Below are 25796 nucleotides of genomic sequence, written 5' to 3' on the forward strand. Positions count from 1 at the left end.
TAATAATATCAAAGGCTTTTTTCCTGCAGTTAATCATAAAATGATATGATATATGTTCATAAATTCATAAATACGTAATAAATTCATTTTTTTCAACTCGTTTTTAAAATAGACTCCTCGTTTAGCTACTGAAACCCAAAGATAAAAGAACTATTACTTCTAATTTGCCCGGATATTGATTTTTCCCACATAACTCTTAAAATCTATTTATCGTAATCTTAATTATCTAAAATCAATCTGAGCATGCGAATGACATCACGAGAAGCGGGGAATTATTAAAGTACTATAGTTTCGCTTTCCAAATCAAGATAACTTTATCAAAACTGATACTAAATAGGCTCAACTTAATTGCGAGTACTCTAGCTGGATTTTCCTTAAAGATGATCGTGGATAAGATAAATCGAAATCTTATTTAAGATGGAACTTAATTTTTTATCATTTTTACGATACATGAGAGAACATTTCAAAAATTGAAAACCTATTTCTGCTTATTTATTTGTGATTTCATTTATTACTTTATTGAATTGCGTTGATTTAGGATTCTCCCAAATCTTGCAATGATTCTCTTCGTTAAATGCACGTGACACAAAGTACGATATGTTTTGATGAATGTATTTTTCTTTCAACATCACTTTCACACAACTAGAAGCTATTTTGATGAAACTTGGCGTATATGTTCCTCACTAACTGATTAATAATACTGTTGAAGCAAATAAATCCAAAATTATTCTCTTTAAACTTGTATAGAAAGGGATTAAATACATGGAACATATAGTCTGCCTGACATGAAATTTCATTCACAGTTTTTAACATAAAACATGATGGCGTTAACAATCTATTTAACCTTTCTAACAATCTCTCGTAATGATATCCACTTCCAACATGTGTTATAAACGTTCGTAATGTCTCTGGTGAACCTTGATCACGTACTTCTCAAAGGTCAACTAAAAACATGTCGTGAGTTTAATTCAATTTTGACCTAAGCTCTCTTGGATAATATGAGGATGCGCGTTTTAAGTTTAAAAAACTTTTGGTACTGATTATCACAAATGATTACTCGACCTGTTCTGAGGTACAGGGAAAATCTGAATGGTCGGAATCCAGCGACAGGCAGAAACCGTGATTAAGTCCTAAATACTATCATCGGCCACGGTACAACCCACTCCCGTAAGAGGCACGTTCTGTCATCGGTAGGGAGGGTAGCCGATCCCATAGCATTTCGGAACCTATTAGAGCGGCGAAAACCAACCACCATACCGGAAGCTTTATATCCTCATAACTGATAAACTTCATGAGAGAAATATAGTATTCTTTAGTATAAATTTGGCAGATAATTCAAAGTATCATGTAATTGATCAATAAAAAAGGCAATAGATTCTTCATTAAAAATGTAATCAATTTCAAAAATTCGATTAAAAGACAAGAATTAATACAAAGTAAATACAAATTACTCTTCAATCAATTCGTCAGTATTCGCAAGGGTATGGTTAGATAATGATTACTGAACAATTTTGGTGAAATTTGGGATGTATATTTTTCATTGTTTAACTATAGACTCTGTAATTATAAAGAACAGTAACTTACCTTCTGGGTTGGAGAATGGTCATTCAATGAAATATTTTTAACAAATGCATGAGTCAGCATGAAATTTGTATGGCACCTTTCCTCTTGGAGTGACTATAAAGGAAGCGATATATATATATATATATACAAGATTTTCAATGTTAAACTAACAATATTTATGGTTAAAGGAATGATTTGTGAATTATTTCGTTCAAATTTGCAAAATTGTCCGTGATAGAATAAAATGAATTAAAAAAAATTACGCTATTTATAAAAGCAATGTTGTTTTCTATTTCGGTTGTAAGTTTTTTGATAAGAAAACAATTTAAAAGGTATTCGAAACTCTAGTTCAAAATATCAAAGCATGATAAGGTTTTAATGCTGATTATTCTATCTTAAATTTTGTTTTTAAAATTTTTTCTGAATTATATAGCAGCAATATTGTATACACGCACATACCTACGTATGTGCTCGAAACGTACGTTTTATTATTATCAGAACATTTGAGTGCACAAAAACAATAATTATGAAACAATGAAAAGCATTGTTATAGAATATTCTTTAAAAAATTATTTTTAAAAATTTATCATACATTGAAAGAAATTGCTTTAAAATGAGATTGGCATTACTAAAACGCGCGCAAAAAAATGTATTTAGTATTGTTGCAATAAGTATGAAAAGCCCCGCCCTTTTTTATATGAATTTTACGGTGAAGTGAAAACAATTTTTGTGCCATATTATATTTTGAGGTTATAAGAAAAAAACGATATAAATTTAAATAATTTTTAATTAAAAATTTAATTAAAATTTCGAAAACAAAAGCCTTTTTCTGGCGAGATTTTCGTATGATGAAAGAAACTAAATACTAAATCGCATGGGCCCCAAAATGTCAAGATCCAATGATCTGAAAAATTGTTGATTTTCGCAAGTCAAATCAAAGAAAGTAGCCCATTTTGAAATTTTTTTATCATGTACGTCTCATTACGCATTTTCTAATTAGAAGGCTGAGTGCTGCTGATTATTCTGCTTATGGTTTATTAAGAAATTTGATTGGTTCTTCAGTTATTTAGTAAAAAATCTTTATCATGCTTAGAGGGATTTTTCTGACTTTCTTTTGCAAAAATCAACAAATTTTCTTTTATTTGACTAGCGAAAATCAACAATTTTTCACAAAAAATGCAATCCATTTAAAGAATTTCTATATTATATCATTATATCACTCATATGATTTATCTCCGAAAGATACATTTGCTCCAAATTTGGCTAAATTAGTGTCTATTTTTTAAATGCCCGGAAATTCTAGATTTGAGGAAATAAAAATAAAAAAATAATATGAAATTCAGGCCTAATTCGAACTACAATCCACCTGATAATAGTTTCATGAAAATCAGAAACATAAAGAATCAACCGTTTTATTAAGGAAATGGATCGTATTTTTATCAGTAATGCAACCGATTCATCAACGTCTTGCTTATCGTCCAATATCACGGAGAAATACCATTTTCTGTGCATCCAGCACACGCACCTCTGAAGATATCACTTCAGAGGAGTGTCTATTTCTTCCATTACCTACGAATTTAGCTGAAGAAAATCACTTAATGGATATTGAAACACTCTTTTATTTTCATATGTTGGAAAGTAGTTTAAATCGAAATTTTATTACGACTCAAAAAGTAAATATTATTCGAAGTCATTTACTTACCAAGAAATTTCAGGTTAAATTGAAAATTTTTAATCCTGATAGATTTTTGTTGATATTTGAAAGAAATTTCTTTTTCCAATCTATTGTTGTTGAGAAATTGTTACTTATTTATGTATAAATAAAAGATATCTAAATTGAAATGAATAGATATATATTTTATTTGATGACTGTTTTTTATTTCATTGTTAAATTGGATTTTGTGCATACTTTATATAAAATTGGATTTTATAATACAGTTTCCAGCTTATCATTTTAAATTTGTTTTGCAATTTAACCAGCATTCTACTACTTAAAAAATTCTGTTTTATTTTAATACAAAAAAGAATCCTGCATCTTTTTCTGAAATATCACTCAATTTGTAAAAATTTAGAACTCACAAGATTTCATATTTTTGCAATTTATTCATCGCATACAAATACAACAATTTAAAATTTCAGTTATTCATTTTTTTTTAAATCGAGCAAGCTTATTCGTTATTTAACGTATTATGAAAAATACAGGGTGTTTATAAAGTCCCGGACCCATTTTGATGTTTAATAACTCATAAAATAATAAAGATAGATTTAAATTAATAACATAAATGGTTAAATAGACTCAAAAAGTTTCATGGCCCTTGTCAATGAACTTCCACTTGTGCCCCCTTCGTCGCACGGAGAATATCAAGTCGATAGTCAATTTCACGCCAGGTAGCGACAAGCATGTCGGCATCCACAGAGCCATTTGCGCACTTTATGGCGATTAACAATGCCAGAAACATGAAAGGATGCTTCATCGGAGAACATTATGCTCTTCAGAAAATCAGCAGCATCTTCTATCCTCCTTAGCATATCTGTTGCAAAGGCCATCCTCCTAGGTCTATCATTCGGTTCCAAAACTTGAACAATTTGAACTTTGTATGCATGCAGTCTTAATTTTTTCTTAATAACCTTGTACACCGTCGAAATTGGCATATCCAATTCTGTTGCCGCTGATCTCACAGATATTCTAGGGTTGTGTAAAAATGTCTCTCTGACACGCTCAACATCAAAATCACTTGTGCAAGGACGTCTGGAACGTTTCTTATCTTCGATACTTCCAATTTCTAGAAAGTTTTTTTCCACCGCAAGATGCTGTTTTTGGATGGAGGATCTTTTTGGTAAATTCTTCTGAAATTTCTCTGTGCTTGCACTATCGATTTCATTTCTATGAACCACCATAAAATCTGTGCTTTCTCTTGTGGTGTATGCATTCTCCTTAATATCCGCTCGAATAAAACATCACATACAAAAGTACTACATAGAACAAACACATCAAAAGTAAACATAACATTGCAATAGTTGACAAAAACAAAAGAGAGAAAAATGCAATTAATAAGCAGACAATATTTAGAAAAGTACATATATTTAGACTGGAAAATGAAATTATCTGAAATTAACCACACGCGCAGACGATATTTACAAAAGTAAAAATATTCAAACCTGAAAAGGAAAATATATGAGTTATTCCATCAATAAATGTCATAAGTGTGTTTATATCTTTATTATTTTATGAGTTATTAAACATCAAAATGGGTCCGGGACTTTATAAACACCCTGTAATATCTTCTATTCGTCTTGAAGTTATTTGAAATCATTTTCAAGCTATTCATCAACAGTCAGAAGTCTAATTAATAATTCATAAATGAGCAAAGAGTACTTGAATTATTCTTGGGGAAAATATAGTTCTAAAAATACTAGCGATCGATTATTAGTACATTATTTTTTTTTTATTTCGTTTTAATGAAAGAATTATGTAATCTTGAAGTTTGGAGAATAATTTCCATCAAATCGTTTTATACTATTTCTCATTTGATTCAAAACTTCTAGAATAATAAGTTATTTATAAATGATTATAAATTCTTGGAACTTATGTTTCAAGAACTTACAGAATAAAATCAAGAACAATCATAACAAATATCACAACTTTTGAAAGAATATAAGTTGAACTTTCTTTTGAATATTATGAAATTTTTAAAGCGTTCTTAAATGACAAAAAGATGTACTCGTTAATTTTTAAATAAAAATTAACCTACCTTAAGAATGCTTTGAAGAAATATATTTTAGTTTCTTTGAATGTCCCCTAATTAAATCAGATTATATCAATTTTTTTACAAAATCGAAAAAAAAACCCTCAATCAATATTTTTTTGAGCAAATTAGCTAGATAATATAAATTTTTATTCTGGTATGACGATGTGATACAATATGAAATAGTAAATAGTGATAACTTTCTAAATATTACCTTCATTCTGCTTTCGAAATATGGATTTGCTTACTGCATTTTTGTTTACCATGAGGAATTCAATTTGAAATTCCTTGATAGGCTTGGAAAAAATCAACAAAGGATAATATCAACTACGAAATTTTTTCGAAAACAGACAATTTCCTACTCTGAAGTAGAAAATTACACTAATGATTTTTCATTTTGATTGTATCTGAAGGTAAAATCTGTTAAAACCTAAACTATTACAGCTTGTATTTCTGGTTTAAATAATATTTTTAACAAAATATATTTTCAATTTGTTCAAGGAATTTTTCATACGGAAATCTTTCTTATATTAAAATAACTTCGTAATTAAAATAATAAATAACTTCGTAATAATTTGTCTTATATTAAATTTTACTAAATAATTCGTATATTATATTAAATTATTTCTAAATTCTTTATTTAATTGCTTTAATTTGTTTTTTCCCGATGTAGCTTTTCAAGATATGCTTTAAAAATTATTGGAGTATTTTTAGATAATCCATTCCAATTATTTCAAAATCAAATGCCTTGAAATATATCTAAAGACATGATTCACTGACTCATTTTATTAAAACCAATTTGATTGTATTTTAACGCATAATTTATCAAAAAAATTATATTAATCGCATCATACACCAAAAAAAATTTGAATGCATATTAAATATTAGCAAAAAAATAATATTTAAACTATTTTCAGAGACCACTAAATATAAAACTAAAGAAGCTTTCCAAGAAAAATAAAAAATATTCATAAAAGACTGAAAATCTCAGACAAGGGGGGAGATTGGAGGTATATTAGAAAAAGAAAAAGAAAAGAAAGAACTGAAAGAAATATCACGTACACTTCTACATTAAAGTAAATCTAATCTTCTTAAGTAAAGTACAGATTTGATTTAGACCTTTGATAGTGGCTATCGATTTCAAAGAAAGAAATGAAAGAATCTACAGAAATTAATGGCATATTTCAATTTCTGAACTGAAGCTGTCAGATGCTTAAACTTTTCCCCAAAGATCATATTTTTATTAATCTAGATTCCGAAATTTTTAAAAAATACAAATGTGGTGAACCTGAAACGTAAGGTTATATATATATATGGTGTTAGGATATTAAATGAATCTTCTTCATTAGTTGAAATATGGACAATTATCTGGCTTCGAAATTTGAAAGATAAGAAAGTTTTCTTGTTTAAAGCCCAATATATGACATTCAAACATCCCAAAAGAAAACATTAATCCATATTTATTCGAATATAATGCATAAAATGGATGAGTATTGATTTTGATATTTTTTTTAAAGAACCATGTTTCAAATATTTTAAAAAAAATTGAAATCCTGATTTTCTAGAATGAATGTTTTTTGTTTAGATGAGACTTCAGGGAGGCCTCAGTGAAATTCAAATGTAGATATTAAACTAAACGTTTGGAATGTTTCTTCCTTGTGTTCAGGTAGTTCCAGAAATTTCTGAATTATAATACAGTAGCTCAATTTCTATTTGTCACATAATATGGCGAAGTACCTAATATTTAACAGATTGAAATTATGGTGCTAGATTATAAAGAGAATAGTTTTTTTTTTTTTTTTTTTAATCTTTTGAAATGGGTCTTCTGCGATACAATCCTCAGTCAAATTCGAACAAAGATGTTAAACGCAAGAGTGCTAAAATTTCTTGCCTTTTCTTTCCTTGTCTGCAGTTAATTTTATAAATTTCAAAATCATATTCCAGCACCACAATTTCTACCCGTCAGAAAATTTATTTACCAAATATTTTGCGTTGTGATTTAGCGGATCATTTTTTCAAAAAGCGATTACAATATATTAACAATAAGATTTGGTAAGTTATCCAATTAGTATTTGACTAGCTCCCTTTCGGAATATTTTTGTTTTGTGAACTCAAACTTTTCAGCTAATTAAAAGAGCTTGGAGCACAACCTTTGAAATATAACAAACTAAGAAGGATGTTAAAACAGCTATCAAAGAACTGCAGTATTTTTTTTAAACTTGGGATCAAAAAACGCGTTGTCATTTAAAATTTTGGAACTGTTAATGCAGTATTTGCCCATCACAATGTTCAGAAATGTTACTTATGCATGATAGTATATAATTTTATTGCTTTGAACAATCATTTCCATGATTCCAGTACGTGGATCAGATTCATTAGACTTTTTGCATAGTTCTCCGTGGTCCACGAAGCGTAATTTTTAGACTTTTTCCTTTGGAGACATCCAAGTTTTGCAGTCCCTCAAATCTCTCACTATGAAACGATGAATGGTTTAAACTCCTCATTTATTTCCTAAATGCTTGTGGTGACGCAGGAAGATCTTATTACAAAGAAAATTTTAAATTGGTAGAGCGTTGGATTCGCGTCCCTTTGGTTGCGAGTTCAAACCCCTCCGGCCGAAGATTCCCCGCGTGTTTGGCGCGTATAAATCTGTCGTGGTCACAAAGTCCTCCCTGTCGAGAGTAAACCACTGGGGGCACTGGCTCAGGGGTGATCGTTCTCTGATTCGGGTCTAAATTACGATCTGTGGATGAGTGAATGAAATGCGAGAATGAAGTCCGCCCCGTAAAAAGGGTTGTGACGTGTGTGTAGTCAAATCGTACTCTTGGTCTTAGTTGGCTCTACGATGAAAACTAGAAGCGCTCTCTATTAGGCTTAAATCGACTGTCTTCGAACAACGGGCTTGTCCGTGGCAAGTGCCATAAGTAACAACATATATAGCAGTTTTCTTTTATATATAATAATATTGCATTTCACAAAAAAGAAGACCACCTTTGTATCAAAAGTTCTTAAATTTCCATCCCCTTCTCCAAAATAAAAAACGGCTTGTTATTCTTGATCAAACCTTAAAATTTATTCCAACATTTTAGAAACACCCTGCATATTTCCAACTTTAAAAGCTGCCTACGGCATATATATCCCTAAAAGCATCCTCCCCCCAAAAAACATTAATTTTTAGTATAATATTGAAACTTATGGTGGTCAAGTGGCAAGACTTTGGAGTTCGAAATTGAAAGATTCATGTCCCATTTCTATCGAAAATCCATTGTGAGAGTATGGTCAATGCTAAATTTGTCCTCGAATGTTAAACATCCAAAATTGAATACGAAGTAAAAGGATAGTTGGGATCCCAGACGAGATGTCATCATTGACACCACATATGGATTCATAATTACGAAGTCTATTCTTGAATATTTAGAATGACGGGATTTTAATTTAATTTATTATCTATACTTATAATAAAGCTCAATGTATGTGTGTGTGTGTGTGTGTGTGTGTGTGTGTGTGTGTGTGTGTTGGCGCTCTACAGGCCAGACCGTTTGACATACAGCTACCAAATTTGGTACATGTATACCTTGGAGGTTGGGAATGTGCACCTGGGGTTTCTTTTTTCGAATTCTTAATTAGAATTTTAATTATTAATTAAAAACTAACTTTCCCGCCAAAAAAATCTTCCATTTTCCCCACCGCCAACTTTTCCGCCAAAAAAATCTTCCTTTATCCCCAGCGCCAAACGAGAAAGGCTTCAGTTTTTTTTTCTCCCAACAGTAATGAGGCTAGGGTTAAAATTTTTCGGCGGATTATTTCAATCGGTTCTGTTTATTTTCTTAATGTTTGATGCATTTAAAATTAAACATTGTTAATGAATCAATCTTTCAGATTCATTCTGAAGTACTTTTGAATTAAAATAAAACAGAATAAAGGAAATTAAAAATTTCTAATCCGCATAGCGTTACCCCAACTGGCGTAGAAAAAATCACGTATTTGCGTTACGTAACCGGCGAAGAAAATTCACGCATGCGCATTCTGTTCTGATTGTTGCCATGACAACGTTATCAATGGATGATTTAAATTATTTTTGGGTTAGTTGCATGCTTTTGTAAGTAAATTGCATTTATTTTAGTTATATATTTTTTGTATATGCTTATAGTTTTAAGTACATCGTTTTTTAAGTAGTTTTTTTAAAACCTGTTTTCAACCGTTTATTTTAAACGATTCGTTTTATTTTCTTAGTGTTTGATGCATTTAAATTTAAACATTGTTCATTAATCGATCTGCTCATAATGAATCTAAGAAAATTTTGTTGACCAACTCTTGAGATATTACATAAATTTAAAAAGATATTCTTTAGTGCCCATAAAGTTTAAACGCTGAGTGACTCTATTTTCAGTAATCAGATTATAAAAAAATGCTTTGTTTCAGTAGAAAATATTATTATATTAATTGAAGATAAATTCTTTCCACTTTAATTTAAAGCATAAATTCTACGGGTGCTAACAGAAAATGAGAGATATACATATTACGTTATGACTGAAGGCCTTTATAATATTATGAATGAATTATATGATAATCAAAATTTGAAGTTTTAAAATATTTTGATAAAGAAGCTATTAAAGTAGAAATTGAATAAAATATTTAATTATTAAAATTTTAACGAACATTAAGATTGGCGAACCGGCTGGTCGCCAAAGGCGGCTAGTATTTAATAAATTCCTCATTCGGAATATTAAAATCGCAGTCTAAAACTTTCATTTTTGAAAGAACGATTCTGCCTCAGATTATTTAAGAAGCACAAAACCGAAATGAAATTTTCTGTTTACATAAAATAAAATCATAAGTTGGCTGTTGATTGAAAGCCAAACTCGAGGAAAATCCATATTTCGAAATTTAATCCTGTGATCTCTTTTCATGTTCCTCCTGGGGCAATGCAGTTGAAATGTCAATTTCTATTCAAGTTAAAGAAGTAGGTGGAATAAAATAGATTTAGTAATTCTACCCAGTACCATTTGTGTTAAATATTACTTTTGGACGGACTTAAAAATTGTTACGATTATAATTGAACAGAAAGTGCGGTTGAAGTACTGCTTCTCAAGCATTTCATTTTAAATATTTATTCAAGGTAAATAGTAATTATTTACATGGTTTTTACTAATCCCTCAGTCTATTTAGAAGGGAAATGAAAATGTAATGGGAAAAAAGGATATTCATGGTATGGTAACTAAATAACAGATCTTAAAAATGTTTCCTGGTACACAGATCTATTTACAGCGGTATGAAACAAACACAAAATGAATGTATAGTCAATGGAATTAAATATGCCTTCAGATAAATAGCTTAGTTAGACATACAAATAATTACAAAAAATTTCAATTACTTTAAAATTGAGTTTTTAATGACACTTGGTATTGTTTGGAATGTATATTTATTCTTGTCTTCGCCTATCTTGTTCCCTAATTTTCCCATGATTTTTCGGAATTGTTAGCTAATGCATCATATGAAAAGAGCACGTCACTTCCTTATGCGCCCTATTAAAACTGACTTCAAATTCACGCTGTGCGATCACATGACTGTCGTTGTTTTTAGCAAAGAACATTTACAACGAATGTATGTTGCTTGTCAAGTTATGCATTTCCATCTCATTTATTCACACGGTAACCTTAGCCGGCTACTCCACACTGCCGAAGGCACATTGAAAAAATTTGAATGACCAGACCGCCGCTACAGCAACATTGGCGGGAACTATGATTGTGTCCTAAGGGCCATCACCGGCCACGGTACAACCTTTTCCGTGGGAAGTAGGTCCCATCAACGATAGGAGGTACTCAACCCCCCACCATTTCTGTACCCATCAAGGAAGCGAGAACCAACCACTATACCGGGAACTTCTCATCCTCATATTTGAGGTGCCCCCCCCCAGTAAGAGTTAATCATATGATAAAACCATAGCGAGAAAAAAATGGCAATGTTTCATCTTTCCAATAACCGAATTCTCTTTATTTCTAATTTAATTTCTTCGAAGCATCGCAAAAGATTTATCATTGATCGAAACATTTTTATACCTTAACCTAAAAAAAAACATTTTAAGTAATTTTATTTGTATGCCTCTATGAATATAAACCCGATATTTCAAAAATGGAAAGAGGCATAAGAATGATATTTTGTTTGTGATAATAATCAATTTATGATTTATCAATCAATAAATTGTAAATCATATATTGATTTATCAGTCAATTTATGATATCAGTCAATAATCAATTTATAATTATAATCTAATGATTTATAGGTATGTACACATTTTAACTCAATCTGTCATGGGTTAAATTGTTTATTGATGCCAATGCATTTAAACGGTAATTTTTAAAAAATAAGAAGCAACTAGCCAAATAGATGAATTTTAGAATTGGTTTTGCACCCACATTACAAAAGAACATCAAATTTACATTTTATGGAAAGTATAAATGTAAGAATGGAAAATAATTCTCTTTATATGAAACAATGAATAAAAAATTCGACGAATTCTCAATGCAATTTCGAAATGTGACGGAAACTAATATTTGAGAAGAATCATAAATTAAAACAATGTTATATAAATTGAGTACAATCATAGATTCAATATTAAATTATCAAATCAATTTATGATTTGAATTGATTTGATTTGCTATAATGTCACTACTATCTATATTAATCAGCTTAATAATCAATCAATCAAATTGATATTTATTTATATATGTAAATAATAAACACTCTAATTCGACATTTTATTATGTAAAGACATAAGAAGAATATATATTTCGCTATGATTTATATAAAAATCATTAAATATTTATTCAAATTAATGCTAATTTAATAATCTCTTATCAAAATCAATAACTAATTCTTTGAATAAACTCTAGTTCAATAAAAAGTCAAATAATAAGTATCAATTAGTGTATCAATTAATATCATCAATATTTATTTGTTACATGGAAGAATATATACGAATCCATTTAAAATGATGTGAGGATTAATTCATCCTAATTATTCCACATTAAGAAAATGATAATACATACATTATATATAATTCATTGAGTTATAATCGTCATATTTATGTTTTAAATATGCTTTATTTACCCTCCTTTTACGTAATGTATAATTGGTTATGGCTGGCTTCTATTGTCTAATAAATAATATTCGAAAGACAAATTATTTTAACTGTAAAAGAAATTTACACCAAATTCGTATTTAAAACAAGGCCATAACTCTTTTCAATTATGAATAATTCATTTCATAACTTCATCGGAAGAACGAGCATATTACATTATGATGACTTCATTTCACACATCCCACCCCACATAGTACTTTGAAATGTGTTAATGAATGACAGTAAAATGTGAATCGAATATCGATTTTTTCCCCCTTAGCAATGAAATGATGACTTACGGTAACTAATTTGTTTTGAAAAGACACTCCGTGATCAAGTGGTCTTTTTTCTTCAAGAGAAACACATTTAAAATGAAAAGGCACTCTTTTTTCTGCTTCTTATCAAAAGTTTTCTTTTCTTCTTTTTTTTAAATAATTAAAATTTATTTTCTGCTGTTTTGAGAACCAATACGACCCACCCAAAAAAACCAAAAATAAATTTTTAATCGGTATTATCCCTTGTATTTCTTCTTCTACTTAGCCTTTTTGAAATAAATAATGCTTATTTATTTCTTCAAATAAAATGAGTCCCACATTTAAATATTTTACATAATTTTTAAAAGGTTTAATTTTACTAGACTTTTTTCCATGTTTGTAAAAATGGAATTTTCTAATTGATTTTTCATTCCGTTTATGGTGGGTATATTTCATATGTTTGTGCATTCTTTATCACAATACATTTTTTTAAATATCTTCAGAGCCTTATTATAAGCCAATAATTAATTAAATTAAGTTCAAAATATCTTTAAGAAGTGAGTTTGAAGAAACAATAAATTAAAAAATTAAAAATAGAAAAACTAGGAAAACGTTTTCTTTTAGCATATTAATAAGAGTATGTTTTAAAATAAAATTTCATAAATTTTTTTATTTTAATGTATTTAAAATAAATAAAGACGGCTTAGCAGTGTTTGAAATATTTGACATCAAGATGATAAAATTTTACATTTTAAACCTAAATAAGTTTTAAAAACAATCCCTCAGCCCTTTCTCATGTCGTACGTATAACCATGGTAGCTCAAAAAATGAAGAGCTAGATAGATGAAATTTGCTAATGTACAGAATATTTTAAGTCTGATCAGTATCAAAATATAAATAAAATCCTTAAAAAGGGTTCTTATTCAACTTATATTCGGTATTCTTAGCTGCACTATGAAAGTGTGAAGATATAGAACACAAAGTTAGTCAATTTTTTTTTTTTTTTTTTGAATATTTGAATTTTTGAATATTTTACTATGCCTGCTTTTATTTCCACTGACTACAAATGCTACATGAATTTTTTTTATTATTTTATTTGTTTTTCAGCGTATTGCCACTCAAGAAGAATATGAAGCTCAAATATGTCTTTAGGTACTGCATAAAACAGGTGGACAAAACATATTTCAAAATTTCATAAGTAGCTATAAAATATTTTTTTGTGACACATTAAAATTTTCAATATATTTTTATGCAAAAATAGAGATTATATCAAAAAAGATAGCATAACAAGTTTGAGTGCATATACTACGCCAAAGTATTAAATCCGGCATTCTATAGAATGTAGGAGCAATTTTAGGCAAAGGATGAAAAATGAAAATAGTCGAATGTGTTACATATTTTTCCCTAGCTGTTCTGTAATGCCTAAGAGTTCTATAGAATAAAAAATGCCATTAACGAAGTAGGAAAAGTAGGTCATGGTAAGATTTTTATTTAAAAGACGTGGATTCTGCTGGACTAAAAATGTCATTTAGAGAAAAAAATATGAAAACAATGTCATTAAAAAAAACTGCTCTTTAAATACGTAAAGGAAAATAAAAATTATACAAAATAAAGTTCCCTAGCAAAATGAAAGCAAATTAAAATACAAATATACTTGTTGCAATAAAATTGGAAGTAATTTTATTTTGAATTGTACCAATTTTCATTTCTCCAAGTTTCCGCGATTTTTAATTGACGCCTTTAGATGTAAGCAAAAATATAGACGAACACATGATCAAATTTTTGATGGATTCAGTTTAAACCTTGATTTTAAAATTTAGATTCTGAAACTGTGTAATAAATTTCATTTCAAACGCTGCATTCTTCAATTTTATCTTTGACATAAATGCGGAAGTATAGAAAGACAAAAGTTTTAACGGATTTGCTAAAAAAATGGATACAAAGCTACATTTTTTTATACTAAATTTAATTCATTTTACTCTTTAAGTTTTATAAGTACCATTTTCACTTGTTCTTGGACAGTCAGCCATCTTTTGAACGCATTTCGTTAAAAATGTAACAGAATTTTAAAAATTTGATGTAAGATCACTTACCACATTCCATCTACTTAGTTAAAAGAGTTTTTTATTTATAGTGTTCACATATAGACAGAGATCATTCCAATAATTTGTTTTTCGGATTCAGGTAGGACAGAAATGCGTAGATTCTTTAAAATCTCGAGTTCGAATTTTTCGACTAGAACAATATTTCTTCTTTGCATACGAGAAAATAAAAGGGAATCTGTAATGAATTTCATACTTCCCGGTTTGCCATTTGGCATTATATAGAATCTTTATGAAATGCGTGATATATTATAACGTCATACTTTGTCTGTCCGGGCTTTTATAGAATGCATAGGCATTCTACAAAATGTTGGATTTCAAATGTGTCCTGTGACACACACACACACAAGATTACAATTTTACTTTTCTATTTTATAATTTTTATTATTTAATTCATTTATTAAACAATTATTAACTTCTACTTGTTTTATACAATCTTTTATTTTGCTTTCTTTGAAAAAAAAACCCAGCTTTTCTGTATTATGTCATAATACTCCTTATACTGAACTCAATAGCCGTATATGCACTGAAAGCAAATCAATAATCCTTATGGCGTTAAACTGGATCCAACCAGATTATCGATCTTATGCTTTGTTCAAATATACCGGTTTCTTGATTTCATAGAAAAAATGATCATTCTTCGATAGTAATTGCCTTGGAGTGTTCTTTTTGATGCATACAGAAAGGTTCAATATCCATTGATTATTTATTATGAAAATATCTTGTAATATATTGTACCAGTATTCATTACGGTATAATGTACTGAGAGCCAAGAAATCTTCCAGATGATGGAGCACAAAAGTGTTAAAGTGATGTCTTCCAAAGAAAATCGTATAACATTGCATTGAATATAAAGCTAAAAATTGATGACTTTATCAGAAAAACCTTTTAGTTTAATAATAAAACATAAATGCAAGCTGTGTGGTAGTTTTTATATACTATAGACTTGCAATAATTCTGCAGATATCGGATCAGGGGACTAGAGCTTTAAGGAAAGCTTCGGATTAGTTTAAATTCATTAAATATTTAATAACAGAAGATGTATTGATTGCGAGCAATGATAAAAATATCCATCAAACTACACAGAAAATTATGCAATATATATAATAAATATTACGAAACATAATCCAAACCCTTGGTGCCATTTTTTCAAGCCAGGGCTTTTGAAATCCACAGGCAGTGATTTCTTACCTCTTTAACACTCTCCATTCATCTTCCAGTAAATGCTTTACTATTAGATGTGTAATGTCTTGATCTAGACTGATCAAATAACGAAGCAGAATTTCCAGACAATTCTTTATTTTACAGCCCTATATATACAAAAGAACAACTTGTTCTAATCTTGGTTGAATAAATAGTTATTTACACCTGTAGTAGGAGACACAACAGTCGAAGGTTTATCTTGAAACTCAGTTCTCCATCAATACGGAGAAACAACACCACAGGGAACTAACAGGTTGTTAGTCAAAACGACCACTCCAGGGGTAGTTCTCGCACTCCGAACTCGTGGACGTAGTCCAACATTCTTCCTGCAATTCGTTTCTTCTCCTCTCCTAAAAAAATCTCCACACTTTATTTCGACGACAATCTCCACCTCTTAATTTACATTGGTCATTTGAGCTCTCTTTCGACCAATAGGGGTTCAGCAATATGCTCTCTCAGCGGCACCAGTCGGTCGTGGGAAGTCCTTTGTGTGATGCACCTTTCATAACTGACTATTCTGGAACACGGAGTTATCATAGTCCTTTCACAATGAGAAACGTTTAGCATCCAGATGTTTGGACACCCCTTTCTCTTTGAAGGTACTCTCAATATCTCTTGGACGAGGAATTCCCACATGTGGTCTTTCACTGTAGTCGCTAATGAGCAGATGCGAGACCACCCAGGTGAAAAGATCCACCATCTGGCTATCTCGAGGAGTTTAGTAAGTAACAGCGACGGCGCAGCTGGCTGTAAATGTCTTATCAGTACTGGGAAACAGGGAATGTTACAGATGGTCTGGAGTGGTGTGATGTAAGATTACTAATAGTCTTCTTTAGTTAAATACAAGAATAAAAATAAATAAAGTCACCAAACCCTGCATTTTCTGGAATAATCTCAATTTTTTACTCTTTATACCAGATTTCGATAAAATGTGTAGACTCTATTCAGCTTTTTAAGTGAATAATTATTAATTTAATTTTTAAAAATTATTATCTTATTTTCTTTTTTTTTAAATTTTTTTCTGAATAATTTTTTTTCTCCATATTTTATTATCATAACCATTCGGTCTTCGTAAGAAGTTTCATCTCAGAATTATTTTTATTTTTCGTATGCGAAGTATAGAGCAAGTATTGCAACTGTCAAAAACATTCGATCTTGAGATTTTGACGAATCTTCTCGTTTCAGACCTTCTTAAATTTGAAAAGCATATTTTTGGCGTTATGTCTGTATGTCTGTACATCTGTCTGGAAACACGATAACTCAGACATGCTTTAAGTTTGACGGATGAAATTTGAAGTACATACTGCAAACCAAATTTGTGGATTTCCATCAAGTTTTAAACGAAGTTTGAGTGTCTGATAGTTCGAGCATAAGTGAATTGGATAATTACAAAATAAGCTAGATAGCTGAAATTTGGTATTCAGTTTTAGCATATAAAATGTAGAATATAGTGTAATTTTGAATAAAATCTGCCAAAGATTTGATCATCTGTACTTTCGCATGCATGTAAACGCAATTACTCATAAACGCAATGACTTGATGAATGAAGGAATGAATATGTAAATTTGTGCATATGCGTACTACGCGTAACTGTTATATTACATATTTCTTTTCATATATTATTGAGGCCGCGGTGGCCTGGTGGTAAGGTCTCGGCTACGGAAGTTGAAGCAAAAATTTGTCATTAATTTCATGTCAAATTTTGGCTCCCTCTTGGCGAAGAATGTCTCTTTCAAGTTTGACCGATCTGCCATCAACGGAACACTTTCAACAGTATAGAAAATCTCCCCATTTTAGTGAAATTTAAATCCTTCTAAATGAATTTACCTTTATTTACTTAATATCATACTTTTTTCGCTATATTTTTTCCATATTTGAATAATTAAAAGTAGCTTGAAGGATATATTTTTAAAATATTTAATTAACTTTAAACATTTTATGAGTCCATCGTATTTTCCATTTTGGAATGTTTAAGATTTATCTCAGCATGTCCTCTTTTTTTTATTTCTGTACTGGATTATACAAAGATTTTCTCTACCTTTCGTATACATACATACACACATATTATATATATATATATATATATATATATATATATATATATATATATATATATATAATATATATATATATATATATATATATATATATATATATATATATATATATATATATCCAAAATACATGTTAAAAAAACATTTTTTCACACAGAAAAAGTTAGCGTTTAACATGCTTTTGTTAAAAAAAAAACTATTTACAGTAATTACCTTTATAAAAGTAATTAATGTATAAAGTATCCTAATTGAATTACAGTTCACTTTCTTCCTTAATTGAACTTTATTCTACCCATTCACGTCTATTCTGTGCCCCAGCTTCATAGAATAAACTCTCATGCTACATCCGAACACTCTCTCTACGCGCCATCTAGCGGTTGAATTCTGAACTTTCCCTCGACTTTCTTGTTGCTTTTATTTCTTGAGTTTTATTTAGAAAATCCAAGCTTGACAATTATTATTTTTTCTTATCTATTTCCTTATTTATTTTATGAGACATTGGTTGATAGTTATAGGACGTTTAGAGTGAAATAAATTCTAGAACTCCAATCTTATGTTATTTTTTTTTTCTTCTCGGAGTAAACTGGAAGTAGCACCTACCATATTGCATTTTAACTTTGGTCTAAAGTACTAAAAACATAGTGAAATTGTTGCAGATTTTTAGAGGGAAAAAATAATTGATTATTTATAACAAAAAATCCATCTACTGGGCAACAGACATTGAAAATGATCTATATGAAATTAGCACATTTTATAATCTGTAGAAAATTGTGGCTACTTAGAATCATTCTAAACTTTTCAGAAGCGGAAAAATCGAAAGCTTGAGATTCAGTTTCATTTTTTACTCTTTGAGGAACGGGTTTAAGTTTCCGATACTACTTTGAAGATACACGAGAATTTTTTGATCAAACCTCTTTATCTTGAGTCTTTGTCAGTTGACAAGGACATTACCTAAGATGGCATTTCAATTTTCAAATTTTCCGCTCTCTAACACTAAGGGAACTTTGACCAATAAGTTATATTTTGCGTGTACCTCGACCACAAACGTGGTGATTCTTAGATAAAACTGATTATCAAACCTGCCTTTCTTAGTTAATATGAACTCCAAACGGGGGGAGGGGGTGCATTTCAGAAAGGAGGATGGAAAGCTTCCCGTAGGGTGGTTGGTTCTTACCACCTGGGTGGGTACAAGAATATTGGGGGTCATGTACCTCCTACAGATGACGGAACGTACTTCTCACAGGAAGGGTTGTGCCAATGCTGGTGATGGCCCTTAGGACTTAACCATAGTTTGCACCAATGATACTGTCGCGGCAGTCCGGTTAATCAGATTTGTATGTGTACTTTAGTGGTGGGTCGGTGTAGCCGATGTTCCTTAAAATAAAATCTTATTCCCAGTCTGTAACTTCACGGCCTGGTGAAGCTAAATCTTTCAGAGACGAGGGGCTTCTAATTAATGGTGTGTGGAGATTTGAAGAGGTGGAGGGGACTATTCTGATGTTCCATGATATTATTTGTTTTGACACCTCTGATTGTAAGAATCTGGCAGTTCCATTCCCATGAGACATATAGTGTCTGTCATTCTCCCATTTTGTGGCCTTTGCTGTCTAAATTATCAATATTTATTGGCAAAGACCAAGTCACCACATATTTCCGAACACAGCAACAGATCTGTGGGTTCATAAGATAGAAAGCATGGTATTTATGAATTTGCCGCCTCATCATGAGTTTATTTCAGACATCCTCGTCGTCTGAGTGTAACTCAAGAATACAAAATCTGTCTTAAAACGAATATTTTATTACAACAAAATGGGACACAATAAAAATAACTAAAATAATGGTATATAACCAACTAACTAATGTTATAAACTAAACTAATATTATAGTATCAATTAATGTAGTACGGCATTTGATTATAATTGATTGATAATAACGACAGGTGGTGTTTTGTTATTTTATAGGCATTTTTTCCCCAAAATTTATCCACATTCTTTTTAATTTTACCTATCGTCCATCTATATGCGGAATCAATTTAGTCATAAGATTATTAGAAATTTTAAAGGTATTTTTAATTTACTAGTCGGAATTGCTTTTTATTAGAAATATGATTTTTTCTCAAAGAAAGAAAATCCCTCGATATGATTATAAACTTGCTCAGTTGCTAAGAATTCTGTTATTTGCTGATGATTTGTGATTTTTTTTTCCTAATCGCCTTTCCAAGCTTTTCTTTTTTATCAAAGTAGCTAAGCACTGTCTTGAAACTGAAAAATAAAATACCCAAATCCCAGTGGCGTCTCTTTCTCTCTTCTTTTTCGTTTTTTCCCCCACTCTCATCCCACGAAACAACAAAACGATGCTTATTAAAATATTATGAATTTAAATCTATAATCTTTCCTAATCCTCTCTGACCTTTATAAGAGCCAAAAAATAAAATTCAAGTCCACCCAATCATGGTGCAATTAAAATCATATGGTTGCCTGACTTTTATTTCAGGAAACTTAACCATCTTTACGTAACAGTCGACGTCATCGAAGGCGTGTCCAGAACGCGAGCGCACTGACTTCTGATTGGATAGCGAAGAGCCGATTTCAACAGGCGTGGGAGCGAATAGAAAGAGATAGTTTATTCGAATCCATATAAAACTTGGGAGCGAGCTCCTCTCTCTTCCATTTCGAACGCATCCCTGCATCACCCAACAAGAAATCATCTATCTGGAGGCCCTCCGATAATTTTTGTTAGCAGTTCTCCATATTTGGCCTCAGATTTTAAAATGCTGCTGTATATCCCCTTCTTCGCATCGGTGGCAATCAGCTGCGTACTGGCCGCCCCTGGACAAGTAAGTCTGTTTTAATATCATGATTTATGAAATTTTTAAATTTGCTAATATCACTCGTGAAAATAAAAATATCATCATTTTGTTTGCTTGAGTCAATAAATAAGTAAAGCATTTTGATATGTATATATTAATTATTGGGACTAGATTTTTTTTTTTTTTTTTGAAGAACTGAAAGAAATTATTAAATATTTTAATTCAACATTCATGAGTGAAGTAATTTCATATAATATTTAGGGTGGATAAAATAGATTATGTCTACTCAAAACAGTATATTTAAAAAAGTTAAAATAAAAGAGGAAATACATCAGATAAAAATGACTTATCTTACCTTTCTCTTACCTAAATTATTTCGGAATTGTTTGCGTCATTCGTTTCCTTGTGTTCAAAAATACAATATGAATTGATTTACAGTGCTCGTATGACCACTGAGATTTTTTATTCGTATATTTGCTTTAATGCTTTACATAATATTGTTTTAATAACACTCATCATGTACAGAAATAAATTTAATATTCCTTTAAAAGACCGCGATAATGAAATTTAATGAAACCGCGTTGGTTATTTGCAAGTCTTTACATTCTTATAAGAAACAAAACAGCGTCTTTTTTTTTTCTAATTAAAGTTTATTATAGTATACGAAGATTGTTTATTATCTCCTAAATTGTTTACGGGAAATATGACTTATCTGTTCATGATAAATTCAATGCATAATTTGAAATATTTTCTTTGCTAATTATAGTATGAAATGATGCTTTTTTACATCTAATTGAACAATAAATAGTAGACAGAAATATTATGAAGAGTTAATTGGAAAAATATTTTGTAAATGGTGGTTGGAAATTAAAAGAATTTTACTTAACACTGGCTGCCTTTATCAACCAGTTATTTCATGAAAATATTAATCTTGTTTATTTTCAGTTAAATCTCTTATACATAACTTCATGTTCCTTATTCTTGAACAAAGTAATTTTAAGCATTCAGTTGTTCCAGATAAAAGTCGTTTTATGCGATTTGTTTTACGCAAGTTCAGTTTCTTGTGTACATGAACCTTTAAAATAGATTCGAGTCTTATGACCTCATAATGCAATTAAAAATTTGAGTGTTTGTGAAATCTGTTTCAAAATGTGCGCTCTCTTTTGTGGCAGTGTTATTTTACTTTTTCATTCTTCAGGTAAACGATGCAGATAATAAAAAGAATCTTTCTTTCTCTGCTTTCATTAATGAAAGAATATCGCGCTATTGATTACTTTATAAAGGAATGAAAATGGTTAGCATTCCAATGAAATGAAATTTCATTGTAACATTGAAATCTATTCTTGTAAAAATACTTTTAAAAAATTCTCAAAATTTCGAAAAACAAATCGCACTATTAAAACAATTCGTATTATTAAAAAGATAGTTTTGAAATTTTAAAATGATGCAAAAATTAGTATGGGCAATAATCGGAAGTTATCGCAGTAAAAACGTCACTATTGTATTTATTTTTTAATTTGTTAAAATTCTAATTAAAATATTTTAAAAAAACTCGTTTTAATATGCACATTCCCTTCCTTCATAGTATATTTATGCTAAATTTAGTAATTCTAGATCAATCGGTTTGTAAGAGTATCAATAACGCAGATCGAAATTATCCATTATTATTAGTAAAGATTTACCTTCCGAGTAATATATATATATATATATATATATATGTGTGTGTGTGTATGTGTGTGTGTGTGTGTGTGTGTGTGTGTGTGTGTGTGTGTGTGTGTGTGTGTGTGTGTGTGTGTGTGTTTGTAATGATATTTTAAACTCTAATTTCAATTTAATTAATTTCCAAGATTTTATCTTAATTTAGGCCATAGTAACTTCATTCTAAAGTATTCTCTTATTTCGTGATCCAATTCCACAGTCTCTAATTAATTAATTCAAGAGAAGCTTTGTAAAATTGCTGAATCAGCTAAAAGCCTAACTTTCCCACACTCCGCGTGGTGGTAGAAAAATGTCCAATAAGCACATTCTTTTTTAAAAGGTTCCTGTGTTTTCCCTTACTTCGTCGACGCGTATAGCAAAAATCCCTACCGAAATCTTAATAATATATTGGCATCGTAAGAAAATGTTCTCCGTATCCATATCTCATGTTATATAATACGAGGGATAATTTATTTCGCGTTTCTTCTTCCCGAATTCTGCTGTTGTGCCGCGTCGTGGCGGACGTGCCTTGTCCGCGCCTTTTTGTAAATAATCATGCCTTAAAAATCGAAAATCTTTTCACTGTCTTCAAAACTGCATTCTGCTTCTCATAAAATAATGCTTAAAAATATATAATGTCTGCCTCTAGCATTTTTTGTTGTTGTTGTATATTAGTCAACGACACAATACCATAAAATAACGATCATACAAGATAATACTCAAAGTTCTACTGTATATAATAAAGCCGCTAGAGCTACAGTCTCCTTTTGATTTGATTATCTTTCACTCATCTCATTGATAATATTGGTATAAGCAAACATCTGCTCCTACTGACATCCCAGACAAAATTAAAAAAGCTTGCACCGTGGTGTAACATTAATAAAGATACATTAAAGAATGAAATGAATAAACACCACGTTCTTTAAACCCTTATTTGGCCCTATTACTCAGAAGAAACGGGTTTTCATTGGCTCCTTTGGAAGATCTACTACTTTAAATACTTTATATGGGCATTCCTTCCAATGTCTGCGTAGTAAATGAAAATAAATTAATTCACATACATTTCTAATAATAAATTAATCAACTTTTAAAAAATTGAGAGAACACGTTAATATATTATACATATCTTACTTACTTAGGATATGCATTAAAAGAATTCACAACAACTTTTCACTATTTTCCAATTAGAAGGTTAAAAAGTAATTCTTTTTCAAACCTTATTATTTATTATTTAAAAATATATCGTCATAGTTACCAGTATAGTCAGACGATTTCATCTTTCACTGAAACTTTTTAATTCTAACTCATTAGGAAGAAATTTCTTAATCGGTTTATCACATTATTACAAATCGTAGACCAAAAATTTATTCTATATTAAAAATATTACACAAACGTTGTTTCTAACAACGTTTGTGTACCAACCTTCAAACTATTCGAATTCGAATTTTTCCGCTTGACTTGAATGTCCAAACGATTTTCCCTATCAGCAGACGATAAACATCTGATCTCTCGAACTGTCTTTAGATATTTGATCTAATTATACAGTTTTTGTATATTTATGTATATATACTTTTATATACATTTCTTTATTATAATTTTATTTTGAACTTTTTATGCATTTATTTATTTATTTTGTGCTTTGTAATATTTTTAAAACAAAAATAAACTATTGAGCGTTCTGGCTTTCGATTTGTAGAAGAACGCTCAGAAGTTTATATTTGCTTTAGAAGACTTTCTTCTTTTAAATATGTTCATATTTCGAATTTCATTATGAAAATTAATATACATCTTATTAAATTACCTATAAACTTGTTCCCTTTAAAAAATTGGTTCCTAACATTTGACACAAATTTACAATTTGATGACAAGGACTAAGTACAAAATTTCAGTAATATAAATCCTTATGATTATCAATGATCTGTTTTACGTTCAGTGGCAGATAATCAATACATTTATTTGGTCCAAAATTTTAAACAGTTCATCAGTTTTGGTGTAAACACCACGTACTCAATTTCATACCTCATCTCGTGTTTTTGAATTTTCGTGTTCATATTCACATAAATGGATAAAAATGTAAAATTTCCCTTAAAAGATTAGATTCGAAATTCGATAAATATGAACAATTTTAATTGTTAATATCATCCACCTAGTTTGATGCGAAACAGAGCCATCATGTTCACAGAAATAATTTTAAAAAACGCTTTTTTATGTACCTCGGTTACGAATAAACAAGAAAACACGTATTTGTAAATAATTTTGTTTAAACTCTCCTTATTTACACATTTATTTACATATTTTTGTTTCACTTCAAAATGCGTTTCCAGTACATTACATTTAGCAGTTTTGAGTTCTTATATTTGATAACGATTTTCTAATTCAAATTTTTATGCCAAACAATATTTATATCGAATTTCTTAAATTCTATGAAATTTTGTACTGAGACCATTCAGAAATCGACTATCTAATTCTTCAAATGCAAGTTAATATGGTACCTGCAAAACTTTAAGAGCTAAATGAATAGAATTTGGTTTACTGATTTAACATTCTAAAGTCTAGATCTGTATTACCAAGGCTGTTTCTGTTATATCAAATCCAGCAAAAAGTTGATGTGGAATTAAATTCCAATTTGTAAACTGAGCGGTGAATCTACAAAGAAGATTATATTAAATTGGAATCAAATCATACTTTATTAAAAGAAATAAGGATTTCAACTAAAATCCGATTGGTATAACACAAACTGCACATTTACAATACATTCATTTTTCTAAGATCATCAACTTATAATAATATTTCTTTATTTGACTGTAATAAAAAAAAAATATGCAGGGTAGTAGTTTGAGTAGCCTTTGGGACCGGATAGTGCCCTATTCTGTGCTAATTTCTGTTAAACAATAATCGTGGATGCGAACCTCGTACGTCAATGTTTTGTCGTTAACCATATGTTTTCGCATTTACGCGAGGTGGAAGCTTGGGGAAAAAATGCCAATTCAAGTATCGTCCTCGTCATCATCTCGCGACTCAATACTATGAGATCCGTCTTAAAATATCCCATACTACAAAACGGAATGTTAATACAACAGAAAAAGAGTCAATCTGGCATCGATCAATTCTAAATTTAAAAAGAAATACTATAGATGCAGTAAAATGTTCACCCCTAATCTTTCTTGTGTTATATAAAATAAGCTTTTTGTGTTTAATTCTCTAGTATATGGTGTGTGTTTTTTTCTAAATAATAATTTTGGCTTAT

The 25796-nt window shown here is 29.9% G+C and overlaps 1 protein-coding gene across 1 annotated transcript in view; it reads left to right on the forward strand.

The window, feature by feature from the left end:
* Nucleotides 1–20686: 20686 nt before the first annotated feature.
* The window catches only part of LOC129968717 (uncharacterized), a 63910-nt gene continuing 58800 nt past the window's right edge, over nt 20687–25796 (forward strand). The window contains exon 1 of the mRNA XM_056082894.1: nt 20687–20878. Coding sequence (XP_055938869.1) covers nt 20813–20878 — 66 coding nt within the window. The 5' untranslated portion in view covers nt 20687–20812. The remainder of the gene's footprint in view (nt 20879–25796) is intronic.

Source organism: Argiope bruennichi, chromosome 5 (assembly GCF_947563725.1).
Source record: "Argiope bruennichi chromosome 5, qqArgBrue1.1, whole genome shotgun sequence".
NCBI lineage: Eukaryota > Metazoa > Arthropoda > Arachnida > Araneae > Araneidae > Argiope > Argiope bruennichi.